The sequence below is a fragment of the Glycine soja genome, chromosome 7 (genome assembly GCF_004193775.1).
Source record: "Glycine soja cultivar W05 chromosome 7, ASM419377v2, whole genome shotgun sequence".
NCBI lineage: Eukaryota > Viridiplantae > Streptophyta > Magnoliopsida > Fabales > Fabaceae > Glycine > Glycine soja.
In genome coordinates, this window is record NC_041008.1 from 2,226,935 (window position 1) to 2,243,746 (window position 16,812).

The following is a 16,812-nucleotide window of genomic DNA, read 5'->3' on the forward strand; positions in this document are numbered from 1 at the left end:
TTTATTTTAATTTAATTCATTAACATTATAAGAATCTAAGTATGCGATGATATCTATCTATGGAGTGATAATTTTGGACAATTTTGCCTAGGTTTGGTTTCGGTAAGAGCAGTGTTAATCTCTGAACCTCAAGGTTAGAATTGGACAAGCCCTCTCTAATAAATATAAATATTTAGATTCTGTGATTTGAGTGTATTTAGCGTGAAGATTGATTTCACAATTAGGCCGCTGAAAGCTCCGACTTGGAGGAGGCGTCGCCGGACGAGTCCTCTCTCCGCCTTCGTCCGTCGTCGTCGATCATCGCTTATGACTGTACAGTCTCTCTGTTTCTGTCTCTGGTTTATTCGATTCGATTCTGTGAATCCATAGAAATATAGAATTCTCTCTCTTTGATTATCGCTGATTTTGATTGACGGCCTCGCTCTGTGTAAGGTTTTTGCATCTCAAACTCGATTTATTTTCGACGCAAACGATAGTGTTTGTGAATGATAATGACGATGATGGAATTGAAATTTCTGACCAGTGTTGAATTGCCTGATGTATGTGTTTTTTAAAATAAACGGAGAATCTGCATGGAAATGATAGTTAAAGTGTAATAGATTATGAGGAAGAAGCTGAGGTCTGATGAATTGATTAAGGGAATTGGAGTAGAGTTAGTTACTTGAGATGATACAATAAGTGCAAATTGACCTAATGTATTTATATGATAAAATAAGTGCAAATGAGTTCTGTGGAAACTCTTCCAAATGTGCCCCATGTCTTTTGAATCTATAGCATTTTTTATTGATTAACTTTAGAGGTTTTGGAAATTGGAAGGAGCAAGGATGCCAAAACTTTATGCTTGTAGTTCGTTTGTGTGCTCATAGTTGTTACTAGCAAGCCATAGCCACAATGGAGATATAATGTCTCTGGTATGTTTATGTGCCCCCTTTACATCCTCTTAAAATCTGATTTGATTCGAACATTCTTGTACATGTGCTTCAGGTAATTTGAAATTGATGGATTCCAACAATTGGAGACCTAATCAAGGTACTAACCCCACTATGGATACAAGTGATTGGAGAGCTCAACTACCAATTGATTCACGCCAAAGAATTGTCAACAAAATGTAAGCTTCAATTTCAATACTGTATCCTTGAGGTTATTTGAATAGTTCTTTTACCAGTTGTTGCTTATCAAAAATAAAATTAATAAATGAATATTTAATCCCAGTTGTATGATTTCATCAACTTTTTACAGCTAATCATATTGTGTCCTTTAAGGATTGGCCGATATTATTAACACCTCCATCCTTGCATTATCTAATTATGAAACTGTTGATCTTCATTTTGTAGAATGGAGACATTAAAAAAACATCTTCCTGTTTCTGGTCCTGATGGATTGCATGAACTTCGGAAGATTGCTCAAAGGTTTGAAGACAAGATTTTTACTGCTGCAACAAGCCAGGTACTTTCATTGTTAAAATTGAGGAGCCTCCATTTCATTTATTGTTACCTTTTGCAAATATATACGATGAAAAAGATTGATGGTTTGACACAGCACTGGTGTTCTCTCTTTTCAGCCTGATTACCTACGGAAAATATCTTTGAAGATGCTTACAATGGAGACTAAATCCCAAAACACCTTGGCTAACAATATGCCACCAAATCAAGTTGGCCCTAGCAATAAACCTCCTGATCAAGGTTAGCATTTAATAGCCTTTCGTTTGGTGATTATATTCTGATGTGGTACCAAAGTGTCTCAAATCCTAATTATTTATGTATAAATATTGGGAACAGTGCATTCAGCTCTCCTAAAGTTTGGGGCATTTGCAAAGTACTACTACAATCTTTAAAGATGTCTCAATCAATTATCCCCTAAACTTTAGTCATTGCTCTAACAAATTCTTCTGCTTAACCTTTATTAAATCCTTAACAGAGGTGCCATGTGGCAAATTTGAAGCCCTCCATTTCTATGTAATTTGTGCCCTTTATTAATGTATTTAAATTCTATTTTTCTAACGTACAAAATTACAACATACAAAGTTTGATAGCAAGATGTAGACCAATATGGTCAGCTCCTCAATTTGTATGACTTGCTGGAGGATCTCCATCTTCTTGTCAATGCTTCTCCACTTCACAATGAGAGTAAAATCCCCTTTCTCTTTCTATAACCGTACACCAGCTAGCAGGTTCATCCAATGCCACCTTGTGTCACTGAAGAATGTACCAGCAAACACAAATGATCACATAAGAAGCTAAAAAGCAAGTAATTATAACAAAATTTTGCTGCAACATGATGTTTTAGTTGTGACAAATTGTAGGGATTCAAGGCATGTAGATAAAACTTGATAAATCAGTTTTCGATGATGAGAAATGGGAAAGTTAACTTTAATTTGACAATTTGGATCAATCAGTGTGGAAGATGTTCTCATTATAGTTATTTATTTATTATTTATTTGTTTTCAAATTTTGTACTACTTTTAGTTATGGAAATTACTGAAATTAGATAAAATTGAACTTAAATAATAAATCACAGAGATAGAAGGTTGAGATTTTGCCACATGGAAATTTTGTTAAGTATCAAATGGAACTTACAAGTAGTTATCTATTGTTGTAGTAGTAGTTAAAGTTTAAGAACTAATTGGGATGACTTTAAATTTCATGGTGTCACTTTACAATGCCCCAAAGTTCAAGGGAGCCAAATACACTTTAGCCTTATACATTTGATTAAATTGTCATTCTGTTATTTTAGTAATTATTCTGATTTTCTGAACTGTTCATGTTTGTAAGCTGATGCTATTGAGACTATATAATATCCTTTTGCTTGAAATATATTAAGTGAATCAAGTTTTGACTTTATTGGCCATTCATATTATCCTTGTCGTTTGTCTCCTTGTCCTTTGTCTCCTTGTCCTTTGTCTTTTGAATTATTGTGTTGACCTTTTCCGTTTATTAAAATCCTAACATATTGATGGTATATTGTAATCATTATTTTATTTACTTCTCACCCAGGCAAATAAATTTTTTCATAGGACTTGTTTTGCAGTCTCAAGTTCATAATCTTGGGCAACAACATTCTATTCCTTTGCCTGGTCAGCTCCAGCCACATCAGCAGCTTCTATCTCAAAATGTTCAAAATAATGTTGCGTCGCAACCTAACCTTCCACCTGTATCTAGTCTAGCCCAGACTCCCAGCCAAAATATTGTCCAGAACTCCAATATACAGAATATAACTGGGCCAAATTCAGTTGGGACCACTATTAGCCAAAATTCCAACTTACAGAATATGTTTCCTGGTTCTCAGAGACAAATGCCAGGAAGGCAGCAGATTGTTCCCCCACAGAATTCACAGCAATATCTTTACCAACAGCAGTTTAAGCAGAAGCTCCAGCTTCAATCTCAGATGCAGCAGCAACAACAAAACCTTCTGCAACCAAATCAGTTGCAATCTTCTCAGCAATCTATTATGCAAACTTCATCTGTTATGCAGCCATCCATGATGCAAGCATCTTCTCTATCTAGCATACCACAGAATCAGCAGTCTACTAATGTTCAACAGCCAATGCAGTCCATGCCACAGCAGCATTCACAAGTTATCAGGCATCAGCAACAACAGACTTCTATTGTACATCAGCAACAAACAGCAGTCACTCATCAGCCAAGCTTACCTTCACAACAGCAACAACAACTTATGGGGCATCAGCCAAATACAACAAACATGCAACATGCACAGATGCTTGGGCAACAGAACAATGTTGGTGATATACAGCAACCACAGAGGATGCTCTCACAACAGAGTAATCTTACAAACCTGCAACAGAGACAGCAGTTAATAAATCAGCAAAACAACCCAGCAAATATACATCAACAACAATTTGGAAATAATGGCCCTGGGTTACAGCAGCAACATTTGCTCGGACATGAATCCGGCAATGCTGACATGCAAACAAGTCATCACTCTACACACATGTTGCAGCAACCAAAGGTTCCAATGCAGCAACAATCACAACAAAATACATCAAATTTGTTGCTACCTCATTCACAGCAACCACAGCCACTGGGTTCACAACAGCAATTAATGCCACAGATTCACACTCAGTCTGCACAGTTGCAACAGCAATTGGGTTTGCAGCAGCAGCCAAATCCCTCACAACGAGATATGCAGCAAAGAATTCAAGCATCAGGGTCCTTACTTCAACAACAAAATGTTCTTGATCAGAAAAAGCAGTTGTATCAGACTCAAAGAACTCTTCCAGAAACATCAGCAAGTATGTACCTGCGATTTAGTATTTCTGTCATTATATTTTTTTGGGAGTCAATAGTAGCTTTATTAGCAAATGCAATTACTCTTCCACATTTTTTTAGCATTGTATGTTCATGCATGTTTCATACTGTACCTATTGTAGCTTCTCTGGATTCTACAGCACAGACTGCACAACCAAGTGGGGCTGATTGGCAAGAAGAAGTATACCGGAAGGTACAATGCCATTTTTCTTATCACTTTTATTTCTTCACTGAATCTTTGCTAGGACAACAGAAATTAGTTAAGCAAACCATAATGTAAAATAAAAAAGTTATATCATGGCTTTTATTGTGAGAATTTTTAATTAATTGCAAAATCATGAACCCTTCACTAGTCTTAGTGGAAAAATCACTTTTTTTTAAAAAAATATCCATATTTCTGAAATCTTCTATTCATTTTGTGCAATGTATAAATGAATTATATGAAAAGATGTGAACTACAAGAATACAAACTCTTGCTGTTTGACAACCAAAAATAAATTCAGTGTTGTAGGTTTGCATAATTAGCATAGGGTTTTGATTCCGTTATTTCCTTTTATTTGCAGAGATATCTTTATGTAATTTCTTTAATTAGGATAGATTAGGACAGATTTGTTGTTGTTGTAGGATATATTAGGATAGATTTGTTTCCCTTTAAATCCTATCTATGTTAAATATATATATATATATATATATATATATATATATATATTTATATAATTAGTAGTTGTACTATAAGTCTATAATCAATTAATATTCAGATATTTTCTCTTTCAAATTTGTATAAGAGCTTCGAATCTTGGGACTGGGAGACACTATTTCCTCATCCCAGAACCCTAGAAAGCCTTCATTGCAGCTGCCTTCATAACTGCCACACCTTCGATAATTTTTTTGCTCTCACTGCCTTTTTTTCTCCCAATGATTCAATTGAACATAACTGCCACTTTTTGCTTCCAAAGTTGCTCTGATCAAATCAAAATCGCCACTAGAAGATCTACTAAGCATTTTTGGGCCAGATCTAGAAGCACCACTGCCCAACATACTCCGATGTGCCCTCACACACTTTCTCTGCGCAGGATTCATTTCCGTCTGCCATTAGTCCTATTCAACTTGTCTGGGCTCTCTACATGAATCTGACCTTACCTAGTCTAACCGGTTCTCATGGGTCCACCCTTCTTCCAAATAGATGTAATTTTTCAACTTGGAGTTAGTGTTTAGCCTTTTCTGTATGTAGAACTATCAAACTAATGCTATCATGTCTGACAAATCTCTCAAAAACTCTCAGTAATTTTTCAACTTGGAGTTAGTGTTTAGCCTTTTTTGATGACCTTAAAATATGAAACTCCTATAAATTTATTTAGCGATAACAAGTCAGCCATTAGTAATTTAGTATTGCACACAACTTAATCCAATATGATAGAATAAGGCACATAAAGATAGACTATTCATCAAGGAGAAGCTAGATAATGGCCTTACAATTATAGCATATGTGGGGTTACAATTGGCAAATACTGACCTATAGACTTCCTACAAAACAATTCCAATAACTCACTAGCAAATTAGGAATGATAGATATCCCATTCACTAGCTTGAGGGGAAGTGTTGTGTTGCATAATTAGCTCATTTATTGTTTCCTTGTAAACCATATTATCTTTATTAGGATCAGTCTATATATATTGTAAATAGCTGCTGTACTATAATCAATTCAGAAATAATACTTAGATATTTTCTCTTTCCAGTTTTAGTTTTATGTTGAATGAATTTTCTTTTGTCACTACCCTTTTTATCCTCTTTTAGTTTCTTCTGCCAGCCTGCCATTAAGAAAGACTCTTTGAAATTATTCATCTGATGCTATATTAATTTGAACGGTATTGTTATTGTTTAAAGATCTTGATTTAGGCACAAATGTGAAACTTGCGATTCATGAGGCCCTACAAAAGGGGGAAATGTAACTTCTAGTTATCATCTTCGTTGTTGTTAATGCAATAGTAATATTGATGTTTTTACACGAGAGATCTCAGAGTTACTGATATTTTAATTATTTGATTTGATTCTGGTTTCAACCTCGACATCCAGACCATTCAAAATCTCAAGGTTACTAATGTTTTGATTACTTGATTTGCTGATTTCACTCTACAGCTCCAAACCATGAAAGAAAGTTACTTACCAGAGATGAATGAAATGTATCAAAAAATTGCTAATAAACTTCAGCAGGTATATTTTCAATTATTTTTTTACTTGTCAATTTTCTGTCTGTTATGTGCAAAAAACATTTTCCCAGCTAAAAGAATTGAGTTCAATAGTAGGTTTTCTTGGTAGTTTTTCATGTTGAATAAAAGGAAGGTTGCAGTAGAGATAGTTGATGTTGATGATTCTATATGTGGGATCCATAAAATATATTTATATTTACATTTCAAAAGTTATTCTACTTTGCCGTCCTAATAAAATCAGTTCTTTTAAACTCAAATATTTTTTTGAATCCCAATTTTTCTGAAATCAATTTTACCAAAATCTAAAAGAAATATACCCTTTAACAGATGCTATTGATAAAGCATCTTTTTTCCATGGCAAGCATCATGGCAAATACTAGAATTTGCAGCCTGTGTGAAGCAGTAAATACTATATGTATTTGCTTATAATTTATTAGTGATGCATGAATTCGAATAAAAAATATCAACAACAATGCAAAAGTATTTAATATCATGGGAATCGAAAAATCATTTAATATTTATGTTCTGTAATCTGCCTGTAATGAATTCTTCTAAAATCTTAATCAGTGGCTTCGAGGGCACTTTAGCAAATGTCATAATTTAATTTACATGTTTGCTTTTCATCTATTTTATCCTACATCTGCTTTTCTTTATCAGCATGATTCTCTTCCCCAACAGCCGAAGTCAGATCAGATTGATAAATTGAGGGCATATAAAACAATGTTGGAGCGTATGATGGCACTCCTACAGATTCCCAAGAACAACATTTTGCCTAATTTCAAGGAAAAACTGGGATCATATGAGAAGCAAATTATAAATCTCATAAATTCAAATAGACCCAGGAAAGGCATGAATTCAGTACAGGCAGGACAGCTCCCCCCAACTCATATGTCCTCCATGCAACAGCCACAATCCCAAGTTACTCAAGTACATTCTCATGAAAACCAAATGAACCCTCAATTGCAGTCAACAAATTTACAGGGTTCTGTACCAACCATGCAGCAGAATAATATTGCAAGCTTGCAGCACAATGCTTTGGCTGGTGTATCAACAGGACAACAGAATATGATGAATTCAATGCAACCTGTAACTAATTTAGATTCTGGACATGGAAATTCTATGAACTCCCTTCAACAGGTTCCAATGAGCTCCCTCCAACAAAACCCTGTTAGTACTCCTCAACAGACTAACATTAATTCCTTACCATCACAAGGTGGGGCAAATATGATTCAACCAAATGCCCTTCAGTCAGGTTCCAGTGCACTTCAACACCAACTGAAACATCAGCAAGAACAGCAGATGCTGCAGAGTCAACAATTCAAACAACAATATCAGCAGCGACAACAATTGATGCAGAGGCAGCAGCTCCTGCAGCAGCAGCAACTACACCATCCAGCAAAGCCACAGCTATCTTCACAATTGCAGACACATCAAATGCCCCAACTTCACCAAATGAATGATATAAATGATATAAAAATGCGACAAGGAATGGGTGTTAAGTCAGGTGTCTTTCAGCAGCATCTTACATCAGGTCAACACTCAACATATTCCCATCAACAGCTGAAACAAGGGAGTGCATTTCCTGTTTCTTCACCCCAACTCCTTCAGGCTGCATCTCCTCAGATTCAGCAACACTCATCTCCCCAGGTTGACCAACAAAATCATCTCCCATCCAAAGCAAAAGTCACAACTCCTCTGCAATCTTCTAATTCACCCTTTGTGGGACCTACCCCTTCACCTCCCTTGGCTCCATCTCCTATGCCAGGAGAATCTGAGAAGCCTATTCCTTGTGTTTCATCAATATCAAATGCTGCAAATATTGGACATCAACAAACAGGGGGTGCAATAGCACCAGCACAATCCCTTGCCATTGGGACTCCTGGGATATCAGCCTCTCCTTTATTGGCAGAATTCAGTGCTCCTGATGGTGCACATGGTAATGCTTTAGCTGCCACTTCTGGGAAGTCAACTGTTACAGAGCAGCCTCTTGAACGCCTAATTAATGCGGTCAGTATAGAAGTTTATCTGATGCTAGCTTGATTAGTTGTTTACCTGCATTTTATCTGGATTTGACAAGTTAAAGAGTGAAAAGGTCCCCTTAATTATTCTATTGCTATATGCTTGGAATTATAGATGACAAATTTATGTCTAAATTATGATTCTAGGTGAAATCAATGTCAAGTAAAGCATTAAGTGCTGCAGTCATGGATATTGGTTCAGTTGTCAGCATGAATGATAGAATTGCAGGATCAGCTCCAGGTAATGGATCCAGAGCGGCTGTTGGTGAGGATTTGGTTTCCATGACTAATTGTCGTCTACAGGCTAGAAATTTCATTACTCAAGATGGTTCCAATGGAATTAAGAGGATGAAACGTTACACCAGTGCTATACCCTTGAATGTTGTACCATCTGCTGGTAGCATGAATGATAGTATCAAGCAGTTAACTGCTTCAGAGACTTCTGATCTGGAGTCAACTGCAACATCCAGTGTCAAGAAACCAAAGATTGAGGTAATAAATTATATGTTTTTAACTTTTATATTTTATTTCGTAATTGACATCTTTTACTATCAATTATCTTTGTTCCTTGACTGGACAGTGTGACTTAGAAATGGGTTTGTACACATGGATTATTGGTGAGTTTGTTTAAACTTAATAAAAGTAACTTTAGAATAAGCGCTTTTTATGTAAACACTTTTTAAGAAGCAAATAGGATTTGCTTCTTAAAATAAGCAGAAAATTGCTTTTTGTAAGCAGAAACAGTTTAGACAAACACATTAGAAAAACATAAAGCTACTTATATTATTAAAATAAGTGCTTATCTCAACAAATAAATTTAAACAAACTGGCCCTATAGATGCATTGACATGTTATCTACATTGCTTCTACACATTTTTTATTTAATATACTACCTTGCCCATCTGAAAGTTCCAAGTGCTTTTCCATTTTCTCACTATGAAAACCTGAAGTAAAAAAAAGTCAGTTGAATTTAGCAGAGTGTACAAAGTTAAATTTCATTTTTCGTTTTAGACAGTGGACACAGAACTTGGAATTCATTTAGAAGTTGGAAAAGTTTTCAATTACTTAGAATTGGTTATTTCTAATGGTTTCACTCAAATTTTTGTCTTTCAGTCTACCCATTCATTTGATCCATTTTTCTACTAGAGCCTTTATTGGTCTTTTACCCCATTACAGAACCATCTTAGGCTAATTTGTCATTTTCTCCTCAGTAGATGTTACTCCAACTTTCTCCAAAAAACATGCACTCCTAGTCCTAATCTTATCAAATGTTAGTAAATGATGTAGAAATTACTAATTAGTAAAATAATAATAACATCCATTCAAGATAAAGAAATATAGTAACTGTACTACACAAATAAGTTTATTGGTTAGCCCAATGCATGTATGACAATAGTTTGTCTCATGTTTACTTAGGTCTTTATCCACCTATTTGCCTATTGTTGGGGTGAGTAACTCATTTATGTATATTATTGAAAATGTTGATGTAGCACGTGGGCATTCCATTACATTCATCATATGATGATGATCTGGATACCTATTAAAATCTGTTTGTGTTTCATTAGAGCATGATGGTTAATCAGATAATAAGTTTTAAAAGACTTACAAAATTATTATTGTTAGGAAACTACATATAATTTCTGGATTTTCTCTAGAGGTAATGTGTAATTTATCTGCTGTATTGGTCTTATGATTTCTGATATGGAAGTTATTTGGTAGGTTAATCATGCCCTTTTGGAAGAAATAAGGGAGATTAACCACCAACTTATTGACACGGTAGTAGACATAAGCAATGAAGATGTTGATCCAACAGCTGCTGTTGCTGCTGCTGAAGGGGCAGAAGGGATCATTGTCAAATGCTCTTTCATTGCCGTGGCTCTCAGCCCTAGCTTAAAATCCCAATATGCTTCAGCACAGATGGTAGATTCCCACTTCTGAGATCTAGCAATTACTACAATTTTAAGTCTGTTTATTTTATTTTCTTTATTTATTTGCTATGTTAAGCCTTATTTGTGTTTTCTTACTGTACAGTCACCTATTCAGCCCCTGCGTTTGCTGGTTCCTGCAAATTATCCTAATTGTTCTCCCATACTCCTAGACAAATTTCCAGTTGAATCCAGGTGAGATTATGAGCAGCATTTAGGTATCTTGTTTTATAACTTTTTGAAGGCAATCATTTCGATGGTCACAAAAACTTAGGGACTATATGCAATTCAAAGATCAAATTAGAGTTGTTCATTTTACATTATTTAATGAATTAAATGTTTTATAATTTAAAATGGATAAGTATGGGCCGTCCTTGGTCCCTAAATTTTGGGAGCACTGTAAAAACCCTCAAACAAATTATGTGTTCTTCTCAAAGCAACAATGATAATGGTACATAGGTGTTTTGCTTTATCAACATAAAGGAGAAATATTCATATCCTGTAAAATACTTCCGAAATCACCATGACTCTAGTTATAGTTATTTTATGATGAAACAATTGTATGATTATATCAGACTGAGTAAAGTATTTAAAGCTGACCGAATGTTTGGTATGATATGAGGGTTAAAAATGGAGGTGAAAATTCATGGATTTTTTTTATAAAATTATTATATTAAAAACTCATCCATGAATATTTTTACTCCCAATTTTACCCCATTGCCAAATTGAGCCTGAAGATACCTCTTGATTAATATTGTTGAGTATCTGTATGCGTTTATTGATGTACACGATCATTTCTCTATTCTGCTTTTTAAGTTACTCAATCACCAACTCGTATGCGTTAATATTTATTCAACGAGCATTTTCTGCATATATATATAATATAGATATAGATATAGAAATCATGCTCATACTGAATCCCGAAATCTTATGGTGAAGACATTGTTGAAATTATTTGCTGGGCTCCTTTCCAGTTATTTAAGCCAGTAGTAGTCTTGAATATCATTAATTCAATTTTGTTAATGTAGTTTCCGTTCCTTTACCCTCCACCCTGAATTTATTTTGCTCTTATGGATTAAAATTCTTAAATTGATCATTGTAATAATGACAGTAAAACATATATAAAGACTAAAAGCCTGTTTGTGTTTTATTTATTATGGTTTGATATGTATCGGAAAGAAAAATTGATTAACTTTGAAAAGAACTCTGCCTCTAATATCATGTACTGCTGAAAACTTTGATTTTCCTCTTTAAAAACCATGTGTAATTATCGAGCATGGAAGATGGCAAGAGAAATTTACCCTTTAGTAAATATAGAGCTGACGAATGAAAGTCTAATGTGCTAGTGAGAATTGGTATTTTTAATCTTAAGTGCTCTCCGGAATGTCTGTTTTCCCTTCTAAATAGTTTATCTTATATTTCCCCTTCTCCGTGTTTTATCTTATGTTTGATGAGAAATCTGTTCTTAATGCATCTGTTATTCTATTCTTACAGTAAGGAGAATGATGATCTTTCAGTGAAAGCAAGGTCAAAGTTTAGCACATCTTTACGCAGTTTATCACAACCTATGTCACTTGGGGAGATAGCAAGGACTTGGGATGTTTGTGCTCGCCGTGTTATTTCTGAGCATGCACAACAGAGTGGGGGAGGAAGCTTCAGCTCTAAGTATGGAACTTGGGAGAATTGCTTGACCACCAACTAATGTTCCTTATTGTTCCATGCAGACCTTTTTGTTTCGGCCCAAACATACTGTTTCGGTTAATATAAGTAATTTATTGGATGTAGATAAAAGCCTAGTTATGAAGTAGCATACCATGGAGTTTGTCAATTTCTATATATTGTTTTTGCATTTTGCAAGGGAATAATCATTATTAGGCCGTAAGGGTGAAATTATATAAAGCATAACCACATATTAAGTGGAAAATTGTTTCAATAATTGTTTACCTTTTCTATTTCATTTTAGCTTTATAATGTATAAAATTTTGATGAGATTAATTTGATTTTTCTATAGGCAAAAGACCTTAATTTTTGTTTTAAATCACTTTCAATTATTGATCATTCCAGTATGCCGTATAGTATCTAATCCTATTGATTAGAAATGTGTTTGGTTATTAGTTGAAATTAATCAAACCTACGTTTAACGTGAATGACAAATGTATTTTTCCATTTCATGGATTGGAATGTGTGAATGTAGTTTATATAATTGGAAATGAATATTCAAACATGCTTTAGGTTATACAATCTCCTTTGTTCAGTGAAATTTTAGCTCTTAATTAAAAATAAAAGTGAAAACTTAAATAATGAAAAAAGGGGGGCATGGAGTTTTGATCGTATTCTCTTCTTAGGGAGCCTGGTGGGACAAAATATAAAAAGATGTGACATGACAAAAAGGTATACAACAAGTGGAGTGTCTAAAACATTTTTAGGAAGATATTATCTTTTCAATACTATTAAATTAGCTACTTTCACAGTACAAGTTTGCATGGGGCGCATTAGGCGAATCAAGGCTAAGATAGTGGATGCCAATCTCAACCTATAATAGGTCAAGCCTTGAGGGCTCTTATGACCTTAAGGCTCCTCGGACAAGATAGTAAGATTACCACATGTTCGGTCAATAACCTAGCAATTTCAAGAATTTAGTTTGTAGGACCTACCTAAAAATTCAATTCAATAGGGAGTTAGCATACAATTTTATTTTTTTTGTATTCTATTATTTTTTTAAACAATTTAATTCCAATTTAAGTTTCATTCATAACTTATTCAAGCAAGATTGTTTTAGCACAACCAAAAATCTATTTGACACTTAGAAAGAGACAGATGAAAGAAAAAAAGTATAAGTATAATAGGTTATATAATATAATAAGAAAAAAGATAAAAAGAAACGATAAGTGGTAAATGAAATGTTTAAAAAGTGGAGTATTTAAAGATCATTTCTCCTTACTCGATCCAGTGTAAGTGATAAAGAACTCTAATATATGTTAAAGTAATAGTTTGTCAAATATCATCAGACTTTGTTGATTGGAATGGCAAGAGCTTAATTCTTTTAACTAAATGTTGTTGAAGCAAAAAATATGCTCCGGAAGGCTTGTGATTAGTTGAATAAAATTTAGCAGTTACTTCTGTTTGCTTGAGCAGACATTCATTGTAATTGCTAAGCCCGTGAGATTGCCGAGTTGTTAAAAAAAAGAAAAATAAAAAAAATAACCATTATATGGAATACATGCTAGACTAATAATAATTACACGAACAAAAATGGGGTCCTCACGGTTCAGGTCATGGTGTTTCTAAACAGTGAAGAGCTTGGCTGTGTTACTGAATTAATGCCACCATTTCAGAAGTCAGAATATAAGGTCACCACTTTGAGTAAGAAATGAACATCATCTTGTTACACATGCGTAGGGTGTGGGGCACCTCCATCTTTTTCCCTTCTTCTGCATGTTGATGGGTTCAGACGAGAATGAAGTAAAATAATCATTTGCTCATTGGGAAAAAGGCTCAATTAATCAAGAAATAATTCAAAGACAAGAATGCCAAGGTAGCAAGTATGTATTATATATTAACTATTAAATATACTTTGTTAGTGTGTGTATTGTCAACAATGACATTACATTGCACAAACCCAAGTCAAGCCAAACTGTTTGGGGCTTCAAAGTTGCTAAAGTAACATAACTTGTTAAAACATCTACCTCAAATCATTCTCCTCCCATAAACACGCTAATCCTGATGCAAATTTTCCCCTATCAAAAAAGCTAAAGGGCAATGACACGAACATACAAAAGCAAAGTAGACAATCTCATTACTGAAGCAGACAGGTGCATGCTAAAGTTACCCATCCGCGTGACCCACACCACTAATAAATAAAAAAAGAAAAAGGCAAACAAAAAGTATGGTGGAAGAACCAAAAAAACCCATCTCTCACCAAGTAATTAAAAATAAGGGATAATAGAAATCAACCCCTAAAAAAGGTCCAAAATAAGAAAAAGGAAAAGTATTCATCAATTTGGCTTTAGATCCTGGAACATGGTATCCCACCTGATTTCTTCAGTAGCAGCTGAGGACCAGTATCCATCATCATCATATCCTTCCATTTTTTCATCCTTTTGGAAATGATAAACCATAGGACTAGTAAAAGCATCAAGACCATGCACCACAGTATTAGGGCTTCCATTTGTGAGCAAGAGCCTCTCTTGCTTAGCCACCACCATCTTTTTGTTCCTCTTCATCACATGACTCTTCCATCTTGTACCATAATAAGGCCTTGTCCTTGATGATGACGGCACCACAACAAGTGCTGATGACTCTTCTTCACAGCTGATGAACGTGCGAATGTAATTGGCTAAGCACCTCTTTGTCCTCTTGATAGCCACCATGAGCCTTGCCACAGGGCGTGCCGGTGCCCTCTTTCCCTTCACTTTCCTTGCAAGCTTGAGAATCTCTAGCCTATGTTTGGCTATGGAGAGGCCCATGCTCATGAGAAACTCATGGTTGAAGTAGATTATGTCTTCTTCTTCAAGCTCATTGTGAGCAAAAGTAAGGCCATACTCATACACTAGGGTTGGCTCAAGGCCTGTTTTGGAAAGCCAGGAGAACCAATCCATGTTTTGAAGGAATGTGTGACCTTCAACTTCAAGAGTGGTGTATTTATATAAAGAATGGTATAGAGAAACTGAAAAGAGGGTGGTTAAGTCTGAGGAGTGACTTGGTCTTATAGGGTGGCTAGCTATGTGCTTTTCTTTTTGGGGGAAGTTAGTTATGTATTAGTTGAGTCTTGAGAGTGACTAAAGAAAAAGTAAGCATAGGTGTGTGTGGGGTATGTAACCCACCCATGTTAAAATGTGTTCCCTCCAAATATAGTCCCTGTGAGATCAAACTTTAAGAGTGAGTGAGACCTCAGAATAAGAATTTCTTGTGCAAATTTAATTCCATCAATCACGGGTTAAGGAAAAGTATCACCTTGTGGAACCACCCACTGCTTGTTTGGTGTTTAAGTAGTTGAGAGTGAAAGTAGCAAATGCAACAGTTAAAACTTGGTGTACGGATTCCAATGAGTGTAATGGATCAATTTACAATACACGTTGACTTTATAAAAAAAAATTGAATTTGAATTCTTATAAAATAATATAATTTTGAAAAGGAACGGAAAATTTTAAATATAACTAAATTTTGATTATTATTAATGTTAAAGCCCATTCAATAGATTAAAATTTATAAAAATATCTTAAGGTTCAGAAAGAAAAAAAAAACTCTAATAACTGTGGTTAAAAAAATAAACAAACTTGTGTATGCCTGGCAAACCATTCAGGCGTTACGTACAACAATGACAATGGCTTTGATTAAACGAAAAGCAAGACCTTCCATTCTTTTGCTGTCAAATGAATTACATATGATTGAATAATATCTCCCATAACTCATGAAACTTGTCCCAAGAGTGACACTTGATTCCGGAGCTTCGTTTTCTTGTTGCACTTGCTTGTGGAATAAAGAGGATAACTCTCTAGTACTAGTACAATTTCCTCAACTTATTACTTGGATTAAGTCCCGTACTTCTCTCCTATTTGAGGCAAACAATAGAGCTTTCTTTGAAATGAAATAGAAAAAAAAAAGAGAAATAGGATTGAAAAATATAAAATTTAGAAATAAAAGAGAATTAAAATAAAAAGATATTAATGAATTAAAAAAAAGAAGTAAAAAAAACTATCACCTTATTTGGATCAATGAAGAGAAAAAGAAAAAAAAAATATATATATATATATATATAATATTCTTATATTAATTAAAAATAAATTTAACTTAAATAATAAACAGTTATTTTATTTTTTTCTTAACATAAAATTAATTACTATTTTTAAAATTTAATTTAATTTTTTAGAAACTTAAAAATGAAAAAAAATCCTCTTATTTCATATCAATTTAAGTAGAAAGGTTTTTCTTGTGAATTCCATAGAAAAAAATCCTTTGTCATATTTCTTCTCTCAAACAAATAATAAGTGGCATTTTTATTATAGCTCCATTCTTCTTATTTTGTTTCCTTTTTATTTTCCTTAAAACAAACTATACTTAAGGGATAGAGAGAGGACACTCAGGACAGGCAAGAGAGAGGTATAAGTTAGACTTTCATAAATTAAGGAAGCACTAACTGTAATGATTTCATTAATTAATCTTACCCAAACGGCTATCAGGGGGGGATGCTTTATTTTCTTTTGGTTGCATAAAATAAAATAAAAAAGTTTATTCAAGATCAGTATTGGAGTCTGTTTTGCTCGAGACGATACTTCAGGGAGAGAAATGGAGAGAAGAAAGTTTGGAAAATAGTATTTATCATTATCCGTGATGACTTTCTATGTAATGTTACATTGACTTTGGTTTTGCGTGCCATAACCACCCAATTAGCTTCTAA

At 34.3% G+C, this 16,812-nt stretch overlaps 2 protein-coding genes across 7 annotated transcripts; one reads left to right on the top strand and one right to left on the bottom strand.

Moving 5' to 3' along the window:
- Positions 1 to 87: 87 nt before the first annotated feature.
- Positions 88 to 12,415, top strand: LOC114418081 (mediator of RNA polymerase II transcription subunit 15a-like). 6 transcript variants are annotated; one of them, XM_028383239.1, is made up of 13 exons: positions 88 to 312; positions 985 to 1,108; positions 1,335 to 1,446; positions 1,562 to 1,682; positions 3,014 to 3,583; positions 3,611 to 4,249; positions 4,388 to 4,458; positions 6,402 to 6,476; positions 7,130 to 8,479; positions 8,638 to 8,982; positions 10,210 to 10,410; positions 10,522 to 10,610; positions 11,910 to 12,415. In XM_028383239.1, exons 2-13 carry the CDS (start codon positions 999 to 1,001, stop codon positions 12,115 to 12,117), a joined length of 3,891 nt encoding a protein of 1,296 aa, XP_028239040.1. In that variant the 5' UTR covers positions 88 to 312; positions 985 to 998; the 3' UTR covers positions 12,118 to 12,415. The 6 variants fall into 6 exon arrangements, with proteins under 6 accessions (XP_028239040.1, XP_028239036.1, XP_028239037.1 ...); XM_028383235.1 differs by having other exon boundaries at positions 3,014 to 4,249; XM_028383236.1 differs by having other exon boundaries at positions 307 to 432; positions 3,014 to 4,249.
- A 1,075-nt stretch (positions 12,416 to 13,490) lies between these two features.
- Positions 13,491 to 15,118, bottom strand: LOC114418727. The gene is made up of 2 exons (XM_028384208.1): positions 14,448 to 15,118; positions 13,491 to 13,846 (listed from the first exon to the last, which is right to left on the bottom strand). Exons 1-2 carry the CDS (start codon positions 15,011 to 15,013, stop codon positions 13,801 to 13,803), a joined length of 612 nt encoding a protein of 203 aa, XP_028240009.1. The 5' UTR covers positions 15,014 to 15,118; the 3' UTR covers positions 13,491 to 13,800.
- Positions 15,119 to 16,812: the final 1,694 nt, after the last annotated feature.